This window comes from Theropithecus gelada, chromosome 4 (genome assembly GCF_003255815.1).
Source record: "Theropithecus gelada isolate Dixy chromosome 4, Tgel_1.0, whole genome shotgun sequence".
NCBI lineage: Eukaryota > Metazoa > Chordata > Mammalia > Primates > Cercopithecidae > Theropithecus > Theropithecus gelada.
In genome coordinates this window covers 131,117,846-131,133,605 of record NC_037671.1, presented here as the reverse complement: position 1 = coordinate 131,133,605, position 15,760 = coordinate 131,117,846, and the positions used below count along the sequence as shown (strand labels likewise).

Here is a 15,760-nt window from a genome sequence, read left to right as displayed (position 1 = left end):
AAAAAAAAAAAAAAAAAAAAAAAAAAAAAAAAAAAAAAAAAAGTAACTAGTCAGATAGTCATAAAACTATTTTGTAGAGAATACTTTCATATACTGGAAAATATAGCACCAAGAAGAGACTGTTCTCCCTTGTCTAACCAGTTTTATTTTATAGATATAATTTCCTGATTGAAGCTTTAGAATTGTTCTCAGCAAGACTGAAAACGAATTGCTCTTATTCTAGACACATTTTATTTTTGCCTTCTGCAGACTTGGCTGCTTTTATAGTCCTATGTCAGTCATGACTGACTGGCAAGAATAAATTTCAAATCCCTAAACTGAGTTCCAAATATTAACAGAGGATACTCCCTTGAGTATTTCCAATCTAAAGACCCATTGGACTTGATTCCAACCACTGGGTACTTAGCACGAGAAAGGCTTTTCTGCTCAGTCATTCCTGACGTCAGCAGTAGGTCGCCAGCCCCTGGGGAGAATACAGATGAGCTTTTGGAGAAACCAGCTCTAAAATTGTCTCACAGCAAACACTTTAATCAGCTTTCCCTCCATTCAACCCAACTTTTCATGGTCTAAAGAATGGAAATCTGGAAGAAGAAATAGTATTTCTGGCTGTATTCTTATTTCAGACTCACTGCTTCTAGTCCAAATTTCTGAATGCTCATTAATGTCTGGAAAATAAAGACCTTTCTTTATCCATTTCTGTCTGCCATCTTTAATTTGAGTTTATTTAGGATGGCCACAAACCTAGCATTTCGGGTAAGTCGTCTTCTTGAACTGGGAAACTTGCCTTCCACTTTTATTTTTCTTTAAGTGAAAAGTGAGTTCATGTATCTTAATTTAGACATTTCTACTAGAATTTCTCACTAAACTTTATTTCAGAACTCAGAGTAGATTATCCATTCAGAGGACATATAAAGTTTTGTTTAAGTCCTTTATCCTTTCTTCAGTAATTGAGGTATTATTCCCAATAATCTCTAGTAGCTTGACCAAATCCACATTCAGAAGAAAACATTTTCTTTGTTCTCATATAACTCTGTGGAAGACAATTTTAGTTTCAGTACTCATTTTTAAATTGCCCTGTGGTTTTTGTCATTGCTGCCAAAAGATGTCTATGGCCACCTCAAAATGAATTTAGCTTATTACTGGAATCAAGAATTTTTGTGTGCATATATATTTATTCATACTTCCTAGTAGTTTTCTTTTCATTTTTTAGTTAATGAACCATGCAATGCCTTAGCAACTTCTCTTTGGTTACATATTTCAACAAAATCTCTGTTCCAGTATAGTTTGGTACTGGACTCTACTGCTTGGAAAAGAGTTGGGAGTCTTTCAGATTAAGGTCAACGTGCAGGACAGACCACATCTCCACAAGTGGGGCAATTTGGTGTTTTCTGAATGTTTCACTGAATTGACTGGCTATTTATCTGAGTTAACCACATATGTTTATCATGGTAGGAGTGTGTGTGTGTGTGTGTGTGTGTGTGTGTGTTTTAATTTGGTCTCTTGGTTTTTGTTTGGATTTTTCCATGAAACAGACCTCGCTTCAGTTATAAACCCACATTGCCCTTGAATTTGTCAGTGGGACTTAATTTTAGAGCAATCCTGATTCAGTGAAAAGAAACCTACAATGAAAGAACCCAACCTGGATAGTGAAGCTGTTTCCTAGGTAGCAGGTGGCGTTCTCTGCAGTCTGGGAGTGGCAGGAGATGGTCCCATTGGGCTGGCACCCAGGGAATCTGAGGCTTTGTTCCTTCTTTCCCCTCCCAGTACCACATGCTCATTGAAAGATGGAGTGGAATGCATTTCCTAGTCTCCAACCCCCTTTTCTTGGCCTTCATAAAGAAGCAAAGCCTAAACAACACATGTTGACAAACCTTCTGCTCCCAGACAGTGGCCTACCACATCAGCACAACCCTGGCCTCCTCACTGCCTGATGTAACTGTTAACATGCAACCTACAAGGGTTCTCATGTGGGAAAAACATGAAGTGCACCAGGATGTCCTCGGCCAGTTCGCAGTCAAATATGCAAACTCCAGACTCCCAGAAATGGTTTGGATTCTTGAGTCATCTTTTCCTTATGCTTGCCCTCCTGGGCAATTGTTTGATTTAACGAATTTTAGCTTTTTTTTTTTTTTTTTTTTTGACCTGGCTATTCTCTAGAGAGAACACACAGAAGTCTACTGAGCTTGATTCTCTTCTTTCATCCTCCTCATTCATGCCTCTCTTTCTACTAAAAAATTATATATTCAGGAAGGTTCAATAATTCCCCTGGAAAACAAGAGGATGATTTAGTGCTAAATGAACATATGTGTGGGCATAAAGGGAAAATGAAAGGTGCATGAACACTGGACATGCTTCGTTTTGCTTGGGAGAGCGGATATGGTCTTGTTCATGCAGGGCATATGTCCTTAGTACCATATCTCCTAGGATGGGAAGACATCAATTGCACAACTTCTAGGAAAGCTGGAGCAGTGACTTTTTAGAGAAAAAATGGTTAACTTCTCTGCCCTTAAAACATAAAAGAAAGAAAATATTCAGTAGAGAATGTTTGGCATTTCCCACTAGTTTCTAGGGAGGAAAGGAAAATTTCTTCATACAACCAAAGCAGTCCTAAAACAGTTCATTTTAAAATGGGTGAACCAATTAGCATTGATGAATGTGGCTCCTTCTGGATGGTTTCTTGAGGGAAGTAGTACAATGGGGGATGAGGAAGACAATGAGTGACATTTGCCTTAGTGGTTACACACAGAATAGATGTCCCCTTCCAAAGATCCTGGTCCTCAAAGCTTGCTCTACTCTAGAAACCAAGGTCAGCTCACGTGAGGAGCTCCCCTGGTGTGCTGGGAACGGCTATTCCTTGTGTCATCACCACAAGGTAAGCACAGAAAGGACAGCTGGGCACCAGCAGCGGGAACGTGGTGGCTCAAAGGCATGACTGGAAACTACCTCCTGGACAAAAGGCCAGTGTGCTCCATCCAGCTGTCTAGGAGGTCATTGCCTGGAACAGTGTTCCAATGTAGTGGCTGCTCATGCTCCACAAACGGCCCTTGAATTGTATTTCCTATAATCCAACCTGCTCCGAAAGGCATCTAGTGCTTTAAAATATTAGCTATCATCTAGTTTCATTGTTGTTGCAATTTGGTTACATTAGTAGAAGGTTCTATCATTTGTGCTTAAAATTGGCAAAGACTTCAGACTGGAGGCCACAAAGTCAAATACCTTTTGTTGTTCTGTAAAATGTTAATGAAATCAGACCCCTGACTCCTCCCTTCCAAACTTTCTGTGTTTGCAGGAATACCATTGTTGAGGACCACAGTGGCTACACTGGGAAGACTAGGGATAACCATGGCCTTTGAAATTGTTTATTTGGTAAATTCAGAATTGTACCCAACAACATTACGGTAATTCTACAAACATTGTGGTTTCTCCTAAGTAACTCTGTAGACCAGTGTTTTAAGTTGATTTAGTTAAAAACTATGAAATAGTTTCCTTAGCTCAGTGATACATTAGCCTGGGCTGAATCCAGCCAGTAAAGAAGATATGCTTTGAGTTATCACTGCTTTCTGCATTGCTGCCTGCTGCATTTTGTGATAGAAGTACTTTTCATATTACTATCTTCACACACTGTTACGGTTTCGAGGAAAGGCACTTGACTTGGAACCAGAAGACCTCTAGGTGCCCTTGCTTAGACTGTGGGTTAAATCTTCATCCATCAGCGTCACCTGCCACAAGACTATGGCCTTTGACTGCATTACATGCATTGGTGCAGTGGTGAGCAGCTGATTATGAAGGACGAAAGGAAACAGTGTGCACGGATTAGTGCAAATCGACCTCCTCTGCTGGGGAAGCATTCCGTGGACACACTTTGCCCTCATATGAGGAAACCAAAGTGGCACCAAGTGACCCAGAGCAGGCAGGGCAGTGAGTTGCCGATGGATAACACCCTCCACCCACGCTGGAGACGTCCTCACTAGCCTCACTGGGAAATGTGCAGAATGGAAATGTTTTGCTTAGAGTTCACGAGAGTAGTCGTTTCCAAAGTTAGAAAATGCAAAGTATCATCACACTTCCTTTGGTTTTTTAACATGTCTGAATATGTTATCTTGAAGTCATTTGTTGAAATAGTTTTCATTTAAAATTACTTTTCATTCAACAGAAATTTCGGAGTTTCGCTCTGTTCAGGTCTGTGTGATTTTGGGGGAATCATAGCCCCGTTTCTCCTCTTTCGGCTAGCAGCCGTGTGGCTAGAACTACCTCTGATCATCTTTGGTAAGAACTCATTTGCTATTCTTAAGGGCTTTCATCTACATTCCTTGTATTAAAAGAAACCTATAATAATTATTAGGTTCGATAATGATAACGATAGTCATTTATCTTACTATAATAACTATTTCATTGATAGTTATGATATTAATTTCATCTTATTACAATAACTATTTCAGTTTTGAGGAGCCAATTCAGTTATAATGAATGGTTTTAATTTACTTTATATTAAAAGGTGCTGATAAATGACATTCAATTAGCATTCTTTGGGTTCTGAGTTAAATGCTATGAAACTCTTATGGTATTAGAGAACATAACCAATAATTTTCAGGGGACTAAATTAAATATTCAATATGTTTAAAAATGAGGGCCAGGTGCAGTGGCTCACGCCTGTAAGACCAAAGTGGGAGGATTGCTTGGGCTTAGGAGTTCAAGACCAGCATGGGCAACATAGCAAGACTGCCTCGACACAAATGTAAAAATTAGCTAGGCATGGTGATCCATGGGTGCCTGTAGTCCCAGCTACTCAGGATGCTGAGGCAGTAGGATCAAGGCTGCAGTGAGCTATGGTCACGCCATTGCACTCCAGCCTGGACAACAGAGCAAGAACCTATCTCTAAAATAAGTAAATAATAAAAAATAACAAAAATAAGCCTAATGACTAATTGTATTTCTGGTGTTCTCTGTCTATTGATATCATATCTCCATTGGCTTTGATGCTAAAAATCCATCCGGAGGGAGCAGGGGACATGGAATCTCAGGCACACGTTCCATCACATCCTCTAGATTCCTTGAGTGCACTGCTCCTCCTACCTCCAGCTTCCACAGGACTTGTGAAGGGACAGAATCACAGTCTAGGAGGGAGCTTGGGGAATTCAGTGTCCCACTTCTCCAGGGCTGCTCCAACTGTCCTGCCTGGGTTTCACACACTTCCCCTGTGCCCTCCTCTGCAGTAAAGGATATGGGTTGGCCCCTTTCTCCCCCAACCTTTCTCTACCTCCACTTCCTTACTTCCGGTAGAGAATGTTTTTCATTTATTGTTCAGCAGTTGAAATTGAATGAAAACACTGAGTCCATGAGGACAGACCTTCTGATTCATGCAAAAGTCCTTTGACAATGTGAGGGACAGAGAGTCAGCTTCTACCACTTGACACCAGTGACCTCAATACAGGATCGCCCCAAATTATTGTATGGGAGTTGGTCATCAAGCTGAGTGTTAATTCTGTGGTCAGCATGAAAAAGCAGAAAGTGCCACTGTCCAGCAAAGACAGAGTAGTCCAGGAGACATGACACATGACCTTCAGGACTGCAGCCCAGAGCCCAGTGGCAGGCAGGCAGGGCCTGAGACTACTAGGCAGACAGCCGAATTTCTAAAAACTCAGTGACAGCAGAATGTGATAACTGCTGAGACCCTGAAAGCAGAAGCTCCTATGAGAATAGGTCACAGGGACCCTTGGCCCCTGAGTGTAGGGGAGCAGGTCAGGGAGGAAGGAAACAATGTCTAGGCCGAGAGGGGCTGGTTGTGCTCCAGGCAGTGGAAAGTTCAGAGCAAGAGGACACCGCATCCTTAAGCACCTGGTGCTAGAGGATGGATTGCAGGTGTGAGCTGGACCTTAAGAAAGGCAGCGCCAGGGCAGGGCAGGGACTGGATCTGGAAGGGCCTCAAGGACATGCCAAGGCTTTGCTCTTTATACATACAGCAGTGGGAAGTGACTGGACAGTTTCACCCTGAGGTGGACAGAGCTGGCCTTGCATTGTAGAAACAGATACATAAATGGGTTGGAAGGACCCCCAGCATCATCCCTCTGATGGTAGATATGCAAGTGGGTTGGAGGGATGATGTTGGGGGTGACAATTCAAGGACATCATCATCAGGAGATCACAGTGGCTTTTAATAAGGGGGTGGCAATGGGAATGGAGAGGATGGAAAGATTGAGTAAGTATCTTAGAAGCCAGCTGGGCAAGATGGGACCACTGATGGACACAGGGAGAGGGCATAGTGAGCTGGGAGGCCCAGGTGCCTGGGGAGACACAGGTGGCACAGGCACTGGAGCAGCAAGGTTGGGGGTCTGCAGGGTGATGGGGCTCTGTGTCAGCTGTTCACAGTTTGAGGCACCTGGAAGAGTTCAAGTGGAAACAGAAACCAGCAGGCTCAACACTGCTGAGCTCAGGAGGGAATTATGGCCTCAGGATGAAGAGCTGGAAGCCACCTGGCAGTAGAGACTGGTTGAAGCTGAGGGAGTGGCCCAGGCCCCCCAGAAAATCAGGACAGAGCACGAGGAAAGCAGAGGCCTAGTACAGAGACCTGAGGGGTGGCAAAGTGACAGACCTAGGCAGAAGGAGAGGAGGTGGCCAAGGAAGTGGAAACCAGGTGAGAAGCCCGAAGCAGGAGGGCATGAGACCAGGTCCACCCTAAAGACTGAAAGTAGCACATGTGGATCTGGTGGCCAGCGAGAAGCAGAAGGAACCTGACTGGAGAAGAGCCAGGGAGGATATAGGCTGAGTCCAGGGGAGGGCAGGCAGAGGCAGGACCTGGAGCATGGTGCTATGCTGGTGCTGGCACCTCCCACTCACCAGGGCCAACTGCTACCATATTAGTTCATTTGCCACTGCTAGAAATAACTGCCCACTACTGGGTAATTTATAAAGGAAAGAGGTTTAATTGGCTCACAGTTTCACATGGCCGGGGAGGCCTCAGGAAACTTACAATCATGGTGGAAGGGGAAGCAGGCACGTCCTACATCGCGGCAGGTGAGAGAAGAGCAAGGAAAATTATCACTTATAAATCCATCAGATCTCATGGGAACTCACTCACTATCACAAGAACAGCATGGAGGAACCTCCCCCGCGATCCAGTCACCTCCCACCAGGTTCCTCCCTCAACATGTGGGGTTTACAATTCGAGATGAGATTTGGTTGGAGACACAGATTCAAACCATATCAGCTACATTTTCAAGAATTTTGTAAGTCAGTCGTCAAGCACAGATATCATCAAAAAGTAAAGAATGTCAAATATATGAGAAACAGAGGCAATAAATGCCCAACACTCATCAGTTCCTAATTCATCTACTACATCTTCAGTATTACTTGTGCTCCTTAGATTGTGTCTGCTGCATCTTTATGGTGGAAGCACCACTGATGGGGCTCCTGCATCTCTTCCCAGTGGCACAGTCAGGGATGTTGTGTCAGCAGCCCGAAGGGCCCACAGTGGGAGCATTTACACCATGCACATTAGCAGATGCTGCCAATCAGGGCTTGATTGCCCAAAGAAGGTTGTTAGGCATTTACCAGCACACTACTAGGATACAAAGAAGTAGAGAAAATAGGGGAGGGTGGCCTTTTTTTTTTTTCCTACCATTTATTATTATCTAAATTTGTTTTACATTTTTTGAGGTATTCTTTTAGACATTATCTAGTCTTACTTTTTTTTAATATACTTTAAGTTCTAGGGTACATGTGCACAACGTGCAGGTTTGTTACATATGTATACATGTGCCATGTTGGCGTGCTGCACCCATTAACTTGTCATTTACATTAAGTATATTTCCTAATGCTCTCCCTCCCCCCTCCCCCCTCCTCACAATAGGCCCTGATGTGTGATGTTCCCCTTCCTGTGTCCAAGTGATCTCATTGTTCAATTCCCACCTATGAGTGAGAACATGCAGTGTTTGGTTTTCTGTTCTTGCGGTAGTTTGCTGAGAATGATGGTTTTCAGCTGCATCCATGTCCCTACAAAGGACACAAACTCATCCTTTTTTATGGCTGCATAGTATTCCATGGTGTATATGTGCCACATTTTCTTAATCCAGTCTGTCACTAATGGACATTTGGGTTGATTCCAAGTCTTTGCTATTGTGAATAGTGCCGCAATAAACATACGTGTGCATGTGTCTTTATAGCACCATGATTTATAATCCTTTGGGTATATACCCAGTAATGGGATGGCTGGGTCAAATGGTATTTCTAGTTCTAGATCCTTGAGGAATTGTGACACTGTTTTCCACAATGGTTGAACTAGTTTACAGTCCCACCAACAGTGTAAAAGTGTTCCTATTTAGTTGGGCTCTAAAGAGCAGGAAAGGAAAGGATGATAATGGAAGGATGAGGCGAGATTGAGAGAAGGCTGGTCAAACAGGAAAGATCTGAATGTGTTTGAAAGCTTCTCCCAATAGGTTGAAGATACTGGAGGAAGGGTTGATCCCTAGAGTGAGGAGCCCAAAGAGACAGACCTAGGAGAAGGCTGGTCCCGGAGTAGACACCAGGACAAGTTTTCCACTGTAAGGTGATAGGAGGAATCGGAGGGAGAGGAGCAGGTTAGTGACAGTGTCAGTGAGCGGGCGCAGAGGGGACTCCCCTCTAGCACTCTGTTTCTCTGCAATGCAAGAGGGGAGGCCTTGGGTGTTGGACCCTAAGAAGGCACTCAGAAGGCATTCAGTCAATCACTGTGAGATGTGTGAGTGAACAAGTGACTACCAGGTGTACAGGGGCCGTGGTGCTACTCAGGGTTTGAGGAAGGGAGAGAAGCTTTGAAGCTGTGATAAGGGAGAGCTGGGGCGTTGATCTGGGATGCATAGGTTGCTGTGGTTGAGAGCTACTCCAGTGAGCAACATGGTGGCTTCAGAGTGAGCAGACCCATGGGAGAGGGCCCAGCTATGTCTTCCTGCGGCGTTAACACTTTTCCCCTATTCCACAGGTATCCTGGCATCCATTTGTGGTGGCCTCGTGATGCTTTTGCCCGAAACCAAGGGCATTGCCTTGCCAGAGACAGTGGATGATGTAGAAAAACTTGGCAGGTACTGTCCAAAATTCAATGCACCCTAAATAAAAGCAACATTTCAAACCACTGGGGAAAGAATGATGTTAAGAAAATTGAATATCCACAGGGAAAAAAATAAGAATAAATCCTCATGGCATATTGTAAGCAAAAAATTCAAAGTAGATACAAAAGGTTAATGTAAAAAAAACTCTCCAAAGCTAGATAAGAATACGCATTACTTTTTAAAATGTGATTGTGAAGAGAGAAGCATTTCCATGTAAGGTGCTAAGACTCAGAAGTGATCTAAAGGCAGGAGCTGTTGATGTGGGAAAGTAGAAATCGCTGGGACATGCAGCAGCAGGGGATTAACAGTGTGGCTTACTCTACAGAGCGAGGAGTCAGGTGTGTGTAGATGGCTTACTCTACAGAGCGAGGAGTCAGGTGTGTGTAGATGGAATGGCATAGGCAGATTTTCAAGACTGATTACAAAGTGAAATGTCACTGAACAGCATACTATAGTATTTATAAAAAACTAAAACCAAAGGCAGTTTCTCTCTGTAGCTGGATAGGAAGACAGATGACACACAGATGATAGATAATAGGTAGATGGATGATAGATAGATAGATATAATAGGTGATAATCATAGATAGATAAGTGATAGTAGATAAATGATAAATAATAGATGATAGACAGATAGATGATAGGTAATGTCTGGATACATAGGTCAACAGATAAATAGATAATAGATGATATATAGGTAATAGACATTAGTGGGAAGATAAGAGAAGAGAGAGAGATTGAATTTTGGAGGGGGATGTTTAAATAGGGTATAAGGAAAACTAATACCCAGACAATACATTAACATGAGGAATTATGTCAAGAAAAATTCACATTACACAAATTCTTTCTAATTGTTTGACATTTTTTCATTAAAAAGATAGAGATATGAATATGAGAATGTATAGTAAAAGATGTAAAATAATAATATATGCCCTCTGCAGACACAAATGTGCTGGGAAGAGGGATAGGGAAGGGAGGGCCATCACTTTCTTGCCAGAGACTTCTGTACTGTTTGATTTTCTTTAAAAATTAGACCACATAGTCTTGTGTTGCTTGTGCAGTTTTAAAAAATGATATAACATCTAATTTAAAAATTAAAAAGCAATCTTAATAATGACCTGGGAATTAAACACATGGAACTGTAAATACTTTTAATATACAAAAAATACTGAGGAACAGCTTTCTTTCCTTTGATTCTATTCCATTGACTGCATCTGTCTACAAAGTGAGAGGGATGCTTTCATTCTTTATCCCCAAACCAATCAGGGATCAGCTTTGCAAACTCATCAGGAAAAAATGGAAGAAAAGGGAGTCCTTTGAAATCAAGACTCTTCTACCGCTTCAGTCACATTAAAAATAAACAGCTAGGAGAGGTTTTTTCTTTTTTCGACTTGGGGAATGTGGGTGGAGGGGGGTTGTCCAAATGGTGTGCAAGGAACTAACATATAAACACGAAGGATTACACCAGCTAAAATTTAAGGTACCCAGATTCTTTCTCATTTTTTTCTGTTTATAATTTTTCATAATGAAAAGTTGGGTACATTAATTAATTATACCTAGTGTCTACACATGAAAAAAATCTAGTAGAAGTATGGTTTACAGTGCTACAAATGAAGCACATTACTTGTGATCCACGATTATTTACTCTACAAAAATTACTTAGTGCTAAATTACTAAAACTTGTTATCATTTCCCTTTTAAAATCACACTGGATTATTTTATCATTTCTGCTGGTTTTTGTTCATGTTAACAGCTCATTTCCAAACACATGTTAATTCAGTAGAAGTTCATGAAGAACTTAAATGCTATAATGCTAACAAACCCCTGTATCAGGGGAACCAGCCCCCAATATTTCAGCGTAGGTTCTTTCTATTTTCCATAAGTGTCAGCTGGCTGAGAAATAAAGAGAAAGAGTACAAAGAGAGGAATGTTACAGCAGAGCCTCCGGGGGTGACATCACATATTGGTAGGACCATGGTGGGCCTTAAAGCCAGCAAGTTTTATTAAGGGTTTCAAAAGGGGAGGGGGTGCAAGAACAGGGAGAGGTCACACGATCACATGTTTCAAAGGGCAAAAAGGAGAACAAAGATCACAAGGCAAAGGGCAAAAACAAAGATCACAAGGCAAAGGGCAAAAGCAGAATTACTGATAAGGGTCTATGTTCAGTGGTGCATGTATTGTCTTGATAAACATCTTAAACAACAGAAAACAGGGTTCAAGAGCAGAGAACCGGTCTGACCTCAAATTTACCAGGACAGGGTTTCCCAATCCTAGTAAGCCTGAGGGTGCTGCAGGAGACCAGGGCATATTTCAGTCCTTATCTATACCACATAAGACAGACTTTCCCAGAGCAACTGTTTATAGACCTCCCCCCAGGAATGCATTCCTTTCCCTGGGTCTTAATTATTAATATTCCTTGCTAGGAAAAGAATTTAGTGATATCTTCCCTACTTGCACATCCGTTTATAGACTGTCTGCAAGAAGAAAAATATGGCTCTGTTCTGCCCAATCTTGCAGGCAGTAAGACTTTATGGTTGTCTTCTCTTGTTCCCTGAAAATCACTGTTACTCTGTTCTTTTTCAAGGTGCACTGATTTCATATTGTTCAAACACACATGTTTTACAATCAATTTGTACAGTTAATGCAATAGTGGTCCTGAGGTGACACACATCCTCAGTTTATGAAGATAACAGGATTAAGAGATTAAAGTAAGACAGGTGTAAGAAATTATAAAAGTATTAATTTGGGGAACTGATAAATATCCATATTAAAATGAAATCTTCACAATCTATGTTCAGAGATTGAAGTAAAGATAGGTGTAAGAAATTATAAAAGTATTAATTTTGGGAACTGATAAATGTCCATATTAAAATGAAATCTTCACAATTTATGTTCCTCTGCTGTGGCTCCAGCTGATCCCTCCATTTGGGGTCCCTGACTTCCTGTAACACCCCTGTCTAAGGTCTGAACACAGATAAAAACAAGCTTGAGACAGATACTGTTGTTACCTTAGAGTTGGGTTTTCATGAGAAGTTGTGCATGAATGTATTTGATCAAAACCAGCTATACTATTAAATAATAACAGAAGACCCTCTTCTAACTAGTTACATAATCTTCCCTAAAGACTTTCTCCTTTGTTTTTTCAGTCCACATTCCTATAAATGTGGCAGGAATAAGAAAACTCCAGTTTCCAGCTCTCACCTTTGAGGCCTCTGACAAAGACAGAAGGAAGGAGCTATCCAGGAGCTGATCCTCCTTGCAAAACTGTGCCTTGCGGAGATGCACGTGTGCGTTTCAGTACAACATGCCGCGCTGTTGTAATACTGTATAAAGACTTCAAACTATCCAGAGTGTTTTTATATCGTGTTGGATGAGTTAGGATTTGTAATGCTGTTGAAGTTTCTGGGAACACATAATATGTAGCCAGTTTAACAAAGAACCTGCCAGGTGCACAGGCCTTCCTGGGTTTTTTTCTTGTGTTCCCGGTGGTCTCTGACCCATCAGGCTAAAGAGAGACAAGAGAAGCCCCCAACCTGATTCTCATGACAGCTCCATCAAGAATGTGGGATGTGCCAACCAAGGATTTGAGAAAGTTGTACAGAAATGCTTTCATCAAATCTGATCAGTCAAGGGACTGAGCCCCTAACTGACCATTCTGAAGACTGCATGGAGGATGACGATTTGGGAATCCTGTTAATGAGAAAGCTGAATCACAGGCACCTGGGCCATAGAGTGTGAGCATTCATGCTCTCTGCTCACCTTGGTTTCCACATACCTTTGCAATGTGAACAGGTCAGGAGTCTCTCTCATCCACCTCCTCTGTAACATCTGGGATTCCAGGCATGGTTTAGACCCTGTTCCAGCAATAAGAACCAATCTGCTGTACAATCTGAGGTCTTGCCTCTGTTATTTACAAAATGATGCTGTGGTTCTGAGATTATTTGGGACATGTTTGGCCCTCCTTTTGTGGACGCATAGAGCCACAGATTCCCTTTTTCACTAAACAAATCCTATGGATTCTGATTTCTGGGTCTTAGGATTTTAAAAGTGAAGGGATATTTTTCTTATATTTGTGAGTTCAGTTACGATGGTGCCCGTGGTCATAAGTGGAAAACATGAACAGTTCCCATTCAATCTTGGCACTTCGAGTTGTCTTGGGGAAGAGCTTACATTTTAATTTAAAAGAAAGGTCAATTATATCCATGCTTCACAGGATCAGCAGGAGCTTTATAAATGACTTTACAGAGACGAATAAGGGATTTGATCTTTCTTTTTTGTTATCGAGGCTTTTGAAATGTGGAACTTGTGTGTTCTGCTTGTATGTTATATTCAATATCTTTTCAGATGCAATCTGTATTTTATGCTGAGATTTTAAAATGAAATACTTTATGTGAACAGGCAAAACTGGTACCAAAGGGAAACATTAACCATGAGGAAGAACATTTCTGTAAGGAGAACAGGTGACAGTATACACATGTGCGCTAATTGTAAAATGAGCATCTTAATCCTTAAAACACATCAGAATTGAATACGAGTAATCTATTTGTTGATGAAATAAACACAGCTCTTTGAGGATTTGAGACTATATTCACCCTTTATTCACAGTCACTTGCAGTTCTGCTTTTCTCTGCATTTCTGTGCTGTAAGATGACTGTTGCATTGTTGAATTGTATTTTGAGTGGATATTTTTGTTTGGTGACAATTAAAATTTTTAAATTGTAAAGAATGTACATTTTCCCTTTCTCTTCCTTCTAAACATGTGTCACTGCCACAGGTCATCCTCCTGTGACCGTGTGTACTGCAGACTGTTTCAAAACCGGGCAGGCAATTAGCAATGGGAAACAAGTGGTCTACCCTCAATATTTGCTTGTTGTTCATTTACGTGCTCTTGGTACCAGTCCTAGACTCACATGTGCCCCAGAATAACATTCAGACTCTCAGCTGGTCTTGTGTTACACGTCTATGGCCCGATTCACTCCATGGTATATACGTCTCTCTGCTCTGTACTCCGGGGCTCAAGTCAGGCAGCCAGTGACAGATTTCATTCCCAATAACAGAACTAGTTCACATGACTCCCCATACATGTTGCAGCTTTGAAAACATTCATCTCAGTGTTAGAAATAAAGACAGTAAAAATGTGTGTCAAGCCCTCTTTAGCTGATGAGGTAAATGCATGGACAACTTCCTAGGACTTCTCAGCTCTCCCCTCCATGACCTTGCAGCCTGCTCAGGGCTTTGTGCAGCTGTTCCTTATCAAAAGCAGCTAAACCCCCTCAGTCTGCCCATTTAAAATTTGTGGGATGAACAAAGAGCGTGAAAATGTTGAAGACCAAAACCAAAATTTACTCAAATCAAAATAAGTACCGAGTTTATTTTTAACAAATGGCATAGCTATGTCACCTTATTGGAGAACCCAGCAGTCAGACGGGAAAAGCTTATACACAATAATACCAAAAATGCTGAGGTTTGGCATAGTTGGTAGCTGGGGACAGTGTCTTCGTTTGATTACTGTCCATTATTTCCAGCGTGCTAAATCCCTACCCACATTCCAGCCTCTAGGTGAGTCAATGCTTCACTCTGTCTCTTGTTCAATTAATTATTTCTCATCACTCCCTCAATCCAAGTGACAAAGCTTGAAACACGAACATAGACCCCAGGCTTATTGGGGCGTGCACAGCCAGGACCCCAAGAAGTTATTCCTCGTAAAATGTATTTGTCCTTGTCGAAGCAAACCACAGGCCCTCCACTGTCACCCTAAACAGAGGTAGGGAAAAATTCAGGTGAGGGTTAGCCTGCCAGCCTTTTATTATGGCATTCGTCTACTATCCACATGTATATTTTCCTGGTAATTGAAATCGGAAAGGAACTTATGAGCATATTACTCGAGCATCTGCAGTGCTTAAGTACTTAGCAAAGTCTATTCAGTGAAACCACACCGCTTAGTTTCTCCTGGGGCTAAGAAACCCCTTGTGAATCCTGCACACATCCCTTCCTATGTTGGTGTTTCCTTTAGACTGGCCTAGCCTGGGCATCACTGTAAAGTGTGTGCAGTTGGTCTCTGTCCTGTACCCTCTACCTCCTTCCCTACCAGAAGAGTCACCACTTTAGTCCCTGGCCACCAGCACACCCCAGGAGGGTGAGTGGCCTGAGGTAGTTATGGCACTTAAAACTCCCTTGCTACAGATCTCAAACTCAAGCCCCAAGACATCTCCTTAGATTATCTGAATACGCATTCAGGGACAGGTCTAGGGAGTTTGTGAGCAACACTTAAACTGGGGTCTAACATTGACAAATCCTTCTAGAATTTGTCACTTTGGGACTGAAGTCTAAGGGGCTGAGACCGAGATGGAAGAGCACAAGACTAACTTTGGTCTCTTGATCTTTTCTTACCTGGCAACTGTCAGTGCCTCCGGCCAAATGCCCAGCACAGAGCTCGGTGGATTTGACTCTTCCATTCAGAAACTCGTAGCGATTACACACTGTATTCTCAATCACATGAAGCTGGGCTTCCTTGAGAAGGCCAGCCCCAAAGGTACCTGTGTTTAAAAAGATGAAAGAAATGGTTACTGCACCCAAAACATGTTTAGGAGGAAACCAGAAGAACAGAGCAGCGGCGCTGGACCTCCTGTCTGTCCGTGAGGCTGCGGAACACAAGGCAGCTCCCAGTGCCGCTCTGACCCTGG

General features: G+C 42.2%; 2 protein-coding genes across 2 annotated transcripts in view; one reads left to right on the top strand and one right to left on the bottom strand.

The window, feature by feature from the left end:
• SLC22A3 (solute carrier family 22 member 3) overlaps positions 1–13,800 on the top strand; it is a 106,439-nt gene extending 92,639 nt beyond the window's left edge. Inside the window, exons 8-11 of the mRNA XM_025382431.1 lie at positions 3,290–3,398; positions 4,154–4,266; positions 8,954–9,053; positions 12,224–13,800. Coding sequence (XP_025238216.1) covers positions 3,290–3,398; positions 4,154–4,266; positions 8,954–9,053; positions 12,224–12,284 — 383 coding nt within the window. The 3' untranslated portion in view covers positions 12,285–13,800. The remainder of the gene's footprint in view (positions 1–3,289; positions 3,399–4,153; positions 4,267–8,953; positions 9,054–12,223) is intronic.
• Positions 13,801–14,455: 655 nt separating this feature from the next.
• LOC112622661 (apolipoprotein(a)-like) overlaps positions 14,456–15,760 on the bottom strand; it is a 69,384-nt gene continuing 68,079 nt past the window's right edge. Inside the window, exons 10-11 of the mRNA XM_025382375.1 lie at positions 15,468–15,613; positions 14,456–14,831 (exon numbers count right to left, since the gene is read on the bottom strand). Of these exons, the coding sequence (XP_025238160.1) occupies positions 14,670–14,831; positions 15,468–15,613 (308 nt within the window). The 3' untranslated portion in view covers positions 14,456–14,669. The remainder of the gene's footprint in view (positions 14,832–15,467; positions 15,614–15,760) is intronic.